This window comes from Silene latifolia, chromosome 1 (genome assembly GCF_048544455.1).
Source record: "Silene latifolia isolate original U9 population chromosome 1, ASM4854445v1, whole genome shotgun sequence".
In the NCBI taxonomy this organism is placed as follows: domain Eukaryota; kingdom Viridiplantae; phylum Streptophyta; class Magnoliopsida; order Caryophyllales; family Caryophyllaceae; genus Silene; species Silene latifolia.
In genome coordinates, this window is record NC_133526.1 from 188,751,874 (window position 1) to 188,761,391 (window position 9,518).

At 30.3% G+C, this 9,518-nt stretch overlaps 1 protein-coding gene across 1 annotated transcript; it reads right to left on the reverse strand.

The window, feature by feature from the left end:
• Nucleotides 1-1,674: 1,674 nt before the first annotated feature.
• On the reverse strand, nt 1,675-4,415 carry LOC141613843 (uncharacterized). Its single transcript, XM_074432587.1, has 3 exons — nt 4,012-4,415; nt 3,307-3,436; nt 1,675-2,776 (listed from the first exon to the last, which is right to left on the reverse strand). The coding sequence occupies exons 1-3, from the start codon at nt 4,142-4,144 to the stop codon at nt 1,831-1,833; spliced, it is 1,209 nt and encodes a 402-aa protein (XP_074288688.1). The 5' UTR covers nt 4,145-4,415; the 3' UTR covers nt 1,675-1,830.
• Nucleotides 4,416-9,518: the final 5,103 nt, after the last annotated feature.

Sequence of the window (9,518 nt, forward strand, 5' to 3'; positions counted from 1 at the left end):
CCCATCATATAATCAAATCTTCTAGAGAAGACAATTAATAGCAATTTGTTTCAAAAACAGTGACAGGAAATGATGTTTACTATAGCCCTAAACACTCATTTTCTCTTGTACTTCTCATGCTTTCTTGTTTTTCTAATTCAAGTAAAACCCCAACTTCAATTACTAAGTCTACCAACTTTTGCAAACAAATTATTTATTATACACACAACACTAATTAAACTACTAATAATCTTTAGTACCTTAATTACTTGTATTTTTTTTTTCTCTTTTCAAATTTATGCATAAATCAAACTCTGGAAGTATTACAAGCTCAAATAATGATGATCATATCATGAAAGGAATGGGAAATGTTATGTCTCAAAAGTTTTGTTCGATGATCACCATTTGAATTTGATTATCACAAATTCTTATATAAGACAGTTTCATTAATACTAATGTAAAATCATTCATTATTTATTAAAATACCCTAAAAAATAGTTAATAGTATGGTTGCATATATAGGTTTTATTTCATGTACATTTTATTTCATGTACATTACATGTCGCTTCACAATATTTTAATGTAAAACAGCCTTATAAGAGACTTTCCGGCCACCTGTAAGATCATATTAAGTTCCTCTATTGCTAATTTGCTATTTAACCTCACATAATAAGTAATTTATTAGATTTTAGTTTTAAACTCTTCTTCCTTCATTCTACAATTTATTTGCTCTTCATTATGATTTATGAAAAGGAAACGGTTCAATGCAACAAAAGTTAAAGATTCAGGTCCATAAAATCTGAATGTTTATATCAAAGTTGAGCGATATTAATAAAATTTTGCGCGATATAAATTAAGCATCATTCATAAAAAATTACCAATAACGATTGTCAACTACTCCTTCTTCTCGACTCTCAATTATTTATTTACTTTCTATATTATTTAAAAAGAAACATTTTAATCGAACGCAACCAAATAATTGGGACTGACGAGTCCACAAAATTGTACCAAACAAAAACAATTGTAGGTTTTGAGGGAGTTGACTTATGAATTATATGATTCTATGACGCACAACTTAGCAAAAACCATGTACCATGTAGATCTTATGAGATGATATGGGGAGAGAAAAGATAAAAAAAAAAATTGAGCACACAATAATTAAATGTAACAAGTACTGCATATACACTAAGAGACATAAGTGTACCTCAATAAGTAACCTAATATTGGCAGAGAAATAACTGATTAGCATACACATTATTTATACAAACAGAAATGCATGCATCTATATAGTAAACCTCCTCCCTACATATGCATATGTAGGCCCAAATTTTCCATGCAATTCTGAGTGTAACATGTGAAAATATCATCCTATATTTACAGGTCTAAGTTTAAAAAAAAATAGGTCTTTCTTAAGACGGATATATCTGTCTTAAGAATAAAACGAGTCAAATTACACCCCACGGCCACTTGTATAGATGAGATAAACCTTCTGTTAATATCAATACATTTTGTTTTTGTCTTCTATGTGATACTTGATCGGTCTTATGATTAAGACGGATATACCCGTCTTAAATGAGAATTTTTGTAAAAAAGGAAAATACTTTAATGACCTGAACTAGATATATTTAGGTTGCCTACTGAAAAGAATTTAATTCTTCAAAAACTAGCAAATATAAATATATATAATACATTTATAGTATTTTTTTTTATCATACATATATAATTAAAAATATGTAACATAAATATATTACAATTATGAATGATATGACAAGGTACATAAATGCTATATATAAAGGCTAGGTTATTACCATAATAAGGTATTCCAGCTACTGATGGGAATAATCCTAGGGTTTATAATAGCCTGCTTGGTACCACATAGTAAGACTCTGAGATTTCTCGGACCGCCGCGATAGATGGTGGTGGTGGAGGAGGTGGTGATGATGAGGAGGATGACGATGATGGTAATGGTGGTATTATGGCATGGTCATACTCCAAATCCACATACTCCAAAGATGATGATCCTCCAAAGGATGTAGTAACACATGATGATGGTACTATTAACTTGGAAAGTTCATGATGATCATGATGATGAGACAATGATGAGGATGATGCCATTGGTATGTTGTTATTATTATTGCATTCGATTGTGATTGTTTCGTTGTTTTCATCCGATTTCTTCATGATTGGGACTCCCATCATCATCATCATCATGAACTTCATCTTCATCATATTATCATTATCATTATCATGATCATAATGTGGCTCTTGTAATAGTGCCTCATTTGAAAGAAATTGATGATTATTTATTAGCCCTTCATTGAGAAAATGTTGGAAGTTTAATGGCGGCCATGTTTGATCATAATTAGAAGATGATAAAAGCAAATTATGATCATCATTATTAGGGGTGATTTGGTTAAGTATGCCTTCATTATTGGGATCAAGTCCTTGTAAAATAGGGTTTGTTTGGCTTAAATTGTTATTAATATTTTGGATTTGGATATAATTTTGTTGTAATTGGTAATCTTGTGGGGGTGTAATGATAAAATTAGGGCTAATAATATTGAGATTATTATAACTAGGAGGGCTAAAGAAGTTGGTAATATCTCCAATTTCATCATTTAAAGTGGAAGAAATAGTGGATGGAGCAAAATTAAGATGATGATTGTTGGACATGATATTGGTTGTGGAGTTTGCCACAACAACTTGAGAAAGAAGCTTTTTCTTAATGCTCGAATTCCAAAAATTCTTCACTTCGTTATCTGTTCTTCCCGGTAAATATTTAGCTATTTGAGCCCACCTGCACAAACTCGTACATAACAATATATTAGTTCAAAAATTACATAGATCAATGGTAAAATATTGTTTTATACATTTGAGTAACATGTCATGAAGAAAAAATATGGACAATATCAACAAGTGATTATCATATGAATTCAATCTACTAATAAGTAAATAAACTATACAAAAATGTTGTATTTAGCTAAATTTATCAAGTGATCTCATAAGCGTGTTAGCGTGCAATATTATTAAGGTATAAAACCGTTATTGATTAAGTACGCTACTGGTTGAACCTCAGTCAATTAATGAGTACGCTACTGATTGAAACTTAATCAATGATTTTATACCTTAATAAGTACATTAATTGTTCTAACAAAAAAAAAATCATTATGTTTACATGTATTCTTACTTTATTTTATTTTTCCCAAATAAATGCTTACATAAAACAGATAAACCTTAAGGTAAAAAGATACTGTGACTGCAAAACAGAAAGGCTGAAAATAGTACAATTTGAAAAGAAGGAAATGAAGAAAGAAGAAAAAAGAAAACCTGTTGCCTAAGATTCTGTGAAGATCAATGATGAGTGCAGCTTCTTGTGGAGTAAAACTTCCACGTTTTAGGTCAGGTCTTAAGTAATTTATCCATCTTAATCTACAACTCTTCCCACATCTTTGCAATCCTGAAAAAAAAAAAATAATTAAAAGAAACAATTATTAACCTAATATGTATAAAAACAAATCGCGGAGTTATTAGTAAGGTATTGAATCATTGACTGGGTTTCAATTCAATCCTCGGTTTAAATTTTTGGTTGAAATATTATTTATATATTCTCGTAGTCATAATAATTCATCTCATAGCATGATGTTGTTTAACATAGATCCCTAGAGTTATACTAACATCAACAAGCCATAAGTAAACCTAATATGTCTAAAAAAACAAATCACAAAGTCATTATTAAGGTATTGAACCATTTGACTGGGTTTCAATAATCCGTTTAAATTTTTGGTTGAGATATTATTTACACGTTCTTGTAGTTAATAATAATTCATCTATGTACTATAGCTAGGTAGCTTGAGTACACTAGCACATAGACCCTTAAAATTATACTAATATCAATAATCAAATTAAATGACAACAAAATTACCTCAACACACGGTTTCAAAGACTCGCGCTTATAATGAATAAAAAGGTTTGTAAGTATGAAAATATATGAGAAATCGAAAAAAAAAAAGGGTTTTAAGGGAATAACCATACCAGCAAGCTTAGGGACAGAGCTCCAGCAACCATGGCCAAAGGTAGAAATGTAGTTGATGAGCTTTTCATCTTCTTCAGGAGACCATAATCCTCTTTTCACCTTTTGCTTGTTGCAACATGTGTGATGTCCCATTATTTCAATTTTTTGACTTTATTTAAATAAGATCTCTTAATTTCTTAGTAATATATTTTCAATTTATTAATTCATGCATATAAATAATATAAATATAAGACAATTGCAAGGAAACAAAAAAAAGAAGAAGAAGATAAAATAGTGGAAGATAATTGTTATAGTAGAAGTTTTGTGTTTATATGTGAAAGTTGAATGTAATGCAGAAGGGATGAGAGGTTTATATGAAAAGGGTGAAAGTTGAATGTAATGCATAAGGGATGAGAGGTTTATATGAAAAGGGTGTGTGTATTTTTGAAGGGAGGTGAGGTTTAAAAGGGTGAAACTGAAGATGCAACTGTACTCGCTTGCGTTTTTAGCTTAAAAAGTTTTAAATAATTTGATGTATACTGTGATTGGTGTGTTACAACATAAATGTGTGGTATAAAATAACTAGAGTTAATATATCATAGATTAACTAGCTTAATTGGTAAATACAATTCAATGGTTTGTATTTAAGCATTTACGGAGTAATATTCTTCCAAATTTGATATTAATTTAGAAATTAGAGAATAAATTACACATGAATCAATGCAATTAATATATATATTAAGTGTTTATTTTCCTTTTTAGTTTCTTAAATACAACCCTGGATTGTATTTATCATAACCTAATAATAAAATGTGGTACTTTAACGGTTGGACTTTGTTAACATCATCGCATTTATAGTTAGCTTCCTTTACGCTAACAAACATTTTATGATAATTGATTATATATGTTAAAAAAAAAAAAGATAAAAGATACTTGTGATTACGTAAATTAACGGTAGAAGAAATTACTTGTAACTATTACTTATGGATGGATATTAAAACTTTAGAAAAATTTACTCCGTCCGTAACTTTTTTTGTCACGGTTCATTTGGAAATTAATATTTATTTTTATTATTTGTTTCCCTAAAATCTCGCTAAAATAATGTAAGCTGATAAGGTAAACAGTTATTTGAGACAAATATAAAAAGTATTGTCATCTTAATAAAAGAAGGAAGTGGAAATAAGGTATTAGGTGGAGTACGGATCGGGTATTTGATCCAAAGTGCTAGTTCGGATCGGATATCCATATTAAAAATCCTTAAATTAGATATCCAATATCCAAACCAAATGTTTCGGATATCCAATGTTCGGGTATCCAAAATAATCGGATCGGATGCGGATATCCATCGGATATCCATACTTTTGAATTTACTTTAAAATTAAGTTTGAAACACGATTATATTCATAGTCTTACATGATGATTTTCTTTAGTATTCTTATTCCAATGTTCTCGACATAAAATTTAAGTACCACCTAGATATTTCTCTAATATTTTAAACATTAATTAAGTTGTTGTATCAAAGAAAATTTTATTTTCTCGAAATTATACTAGAAAACTACAGTTTCGGATCGGATCGGATATCCAAATGTTTTAGTTCTAATATCCATATCCAAACCAAAACCAAACATTTCGGATCAGATATCCAAACCAAACTTAACTTTCGGATCGGATATCCAAACATTCGGATCGGATACGGATCGGATATCGGATCAGTTTGGATAATCGGATTTTTTGCTCTGCCCTAGTATTAGGGTAAAATTGCATAACATAAAGGTAGACCATGGGTTAAGACTGACCTAAAATTAACCAGATTTACTATAAAACTAGGTCGGGGTTATGATTTAAATTGTAAGATCCAATCATATATTTAGATCGATTTAATTTATATGAAGTATTCCTTAACAGACTCATCACTTATACTTAAAAAAAATCACATATATAATTAGGGTTTACTTAACAACTACTCCATGATAGGTTAATTTACGCATGGATTTCGAGGGTGAACTGAACTTGATCATGCTATTGTATTGGTATGAGTACATTATGATGATAAGGTTTAAATGGTTATGACTTAGGAGAGATTCTGATTGTTATTAGATATATTTTTATATGATGTTTTTTTTTAAATTTATCCGAAAATTTTAAACAATGCGTAGAAATAAATTTTTAAAAAAAGTACAAAATTATGTGTATTTGAGGTGGTGCTCTTTTGTAGACTTTAAGAATTAAGATTAGAGCAGTAATATAGGAGTAGACTATTAACACAAATTCTTGTTTCAGACGGATATTTTTGGTCTTATTTGTCAGACGGATAAAATGTTGCCATTTTTTTAAGAAAATGTAACCAATTAATTCACAAAATGTTATGACTAGATGTGTTATTTTTTACCCTGAAAATGATGTAAACAATAATGGTAACATGTTATCAAAAAATAACAACATTTTATTGTAAAATGATGACATGTTACCCGTCTTATTTCAGACCAAAAGCAATGGTCTTAAGAAAAACGGACTGATTAAATTCTCAAGGCCTTGCGTTATTTGACTACAATTAAAACATGCAGAAACGACGTCAAATGTTTGAAAAAGCCAAAAAGTAGATACAATTACAAGCTATATCCTGCATGCAATTAAGAGCTGGGTCTAGTAGATGACAAATATAGTGTTCTGTTGCTGCAGATGGTATCCTGCTTGTTATGTTGCAAAAAGAAGCAAAATTATAGCTTTAGCCTTTGATTGTGACGTCCCCGTGATTATTATTGTATCAAGGTTTATTATATATGCAGTCAAGCCATGTAGAGGAATTCATCTCTTTTCTTTTCGGATCGTTATAACGTCACTCGAAAATATATTGTATCACTCGTTTCTACACAGGAGTTAGATCATTCGCTTAGTTAATACTTTCACAAAACGAGTGGCATAAGCATTTTAACTGTGACAATATTAATCCCGTTAGCTTCTTTTTTACACTACCTTTAATTTCAATTTATTTTCAATAATTTATATACCTTTGATTTTGATCTACTTTTATGGAATTTAAGGTCGCTAATTCCACAATAATATCCAATAAATTAAATTTATAATTTCACTTAGTATTTATAATTTACTCACGTATTATATACATGTAGTATATCAAACATTTAGTCCAATTAACAAAAGTTGGCGGCATATCACCTATCATCATGCAATAAGTCTTGCTTCAGACCTGAAATAAGATGGACTAAATGTCACTATTTTTTTATAGAATGTAACTATTTAATGACTAAATGTTATAACTAAAATTGTCACTTTTTACCTTGAAAATGATGGTAACATTTTATCATAAAATAGTACTCGTAATATTTTATTATAAAATTGCTACATTTAATCCGTATTATTTAATTTCAGACGGAAAATAGGCCGTCTAAAATAAAAATTTGCGATCATCATGGAATTGTCCTCATGAGGTTTTTCAATCTGAAAGTCACATTGATAGTGATTTATGTAGTTCAATGTACCTGAAAACAACTTTAGTCACCTAAGTGACATACGGAGCATTTCGTGTCAGTTAATTTCACAGTTAGAAAGTAAAATTTGTACTGTTAAACCTCATGTCACAAACGTAAATTTAACTTAAATTATTCTATTCTAGCTATGTTACAGTGCATAAAATTTTGTATATCGGCAAAGTTATCTATTTAACTTAAACTAGTTTAGCTCTCGTGCAATTTATGCACGGTATATATAAAGTTTTAATTTTTTAAGCGTATTATATTTATGAAATTTAAATTAACTAATCTTTTTTTTTTTTACGTTTCACATCGTTGTATTTTGATTTGAAAAATCAAAGTCAAAATCGTATTAATCATGAAATGAGTATTTCAATGAAAGTTTTTCCTATTACCGAGAGATTAATGGTGTTATTTTATAAAATTTTACTGATAATATATTTTTAGCCGCAACTTTTTATCATAGAAAATTAATGAATTTTTTTCGTATGAATCTTTAAACAAAAAAATAGAATTCCTTTTTTATATCACAAAAAGATTGGAGATAATGACATAAATATATAAGTCTGGAAGATTATGTGTATTATAACCCACCATACTTATAGAATATGCTAAAAATAACAAACTTTATTTTAGGAAATATGTTTAGGCGGGAAAATTTGGAGTTTCGCCTATTCATTTAGTAAATAGGAGATTGTTCAATGAGTACTTATTGTGTTAGGATTTAGAAGAGTTTAAAAAATAACTCGATCAAGAATAGAGCTTACCTTAGACAATATATAACATATTTATTTCTTATTTATATGCACTTATAAATGTACTTAAATTATGTCAAAGATATCAATTAATCATATCACCACAATATTAGGAAGTCTATCATTTCCTTCCTCTTTTGTTTATACGTTCATATGCATAGTCAAAGTGTATATTTAGTTAGCATAATTCTCTCCTCAATTAGAGGATTATTTGTATTGCTGTATAAATAGTCATGTAATTTTACTCACATTAATCAATCAATATACAACTCTTCTTATATCTCTCATAAATTAAACATACATATTGTATTTTTTTTATAAGAATTTCTTGTTTAAGACATACTCCGCTCCTTTCAAATGAATTTTAGACGTTTAAGCCTCGTTTCATCGAGCTAGCATCCAAGATTAGACTTCGTCAAAGACCGTCCATCTTGAGCGGGAATGTCAAAGATATTAATTAATCATATCACCATAATATTAAGAAGTCTATCATTTCCTTCCTCTTTTGTTTATACGTTCATATGCATAGTCAAAGTGTATATTTAGTTAGCATAATTCTCTCCTCAATTAGAGGATTATTTGTATTGCTGTATAAATAGTCATGTAATTGTACTCGCATTAATCAATCAATATACAACTCTTCTTATATCTCTCATATGGTATCAGTAATCACATCGATCTTAATACTCATCGTCTTCTTCACCGCTTCCGCAACCACAAACCCACCCATGGCAAACCCCAACAACAACCTCATCCCAAACCTCGACGAACCAACCAAACCACTTCTTTATGTAACTTTCCAGCCTGCACAAAACTCACCGCCACGACTTATCGATCATGGCGATTTCAAATCACGAAATTCCTTCAAGGATTCGCACTATTTTCTTTCCTCGATGGAATAAGCACCCCGCCACCCCTCACCATCACCCCTGCTGCCACTGCCACCAAGTCCGACCCCGAGCCCACACCCAACCCAACCCAACCTACCAAACCTGGTTTCGCCAAGATCAATTAATCCTTGGCGCAATCGCAGCTACCCTCGATGACTCCGTAGGACCCCTGATTCTCGATGCTAAAATCTCTCATGAGGCATGGCAGATACTAGCTACGACCTACGCTAACCCTTACCGAGGCCACATCCTTCAAATTAAGGATCGTCTCAAACACATTAAACTCGGCGACAAACCCGTCTCAAACTACCTCCTCTCTATTAAATCGTGCACTGACCAACTAGCGTAACTAGGAAAACCTATGGACGATGAAGATATAACATCTTAAATTATT

What these genes read in the sequence shown, in the direction of transcription:
- LOC141613843 (XM_074432587.1), bottom strand. Translation starts at nt 4,144, where the DNA reads ATGGGACATCACACATGTTGCAACAAGCAAAAGGTGAAAAGAGGATTA. An exon ending in CTCTGTCCCTAAGCTTGCTG is followed by an intron (nt 3,437 to 4,011) that starts GTATGGTTATTC and finishes TTTTTTTTTCAG; the next exon opens with GATTGCAAAGATGTGGGAAG. An exon ending in CACAGAATCTTAGGCAACAG is followed by an intron (nt 2,777 to 3,306) that starts GTTTTCTTTTTT and finishes GAGTTTGTGCAG; the next exon opens with GTGGGCTCAAATAGCTAAAT.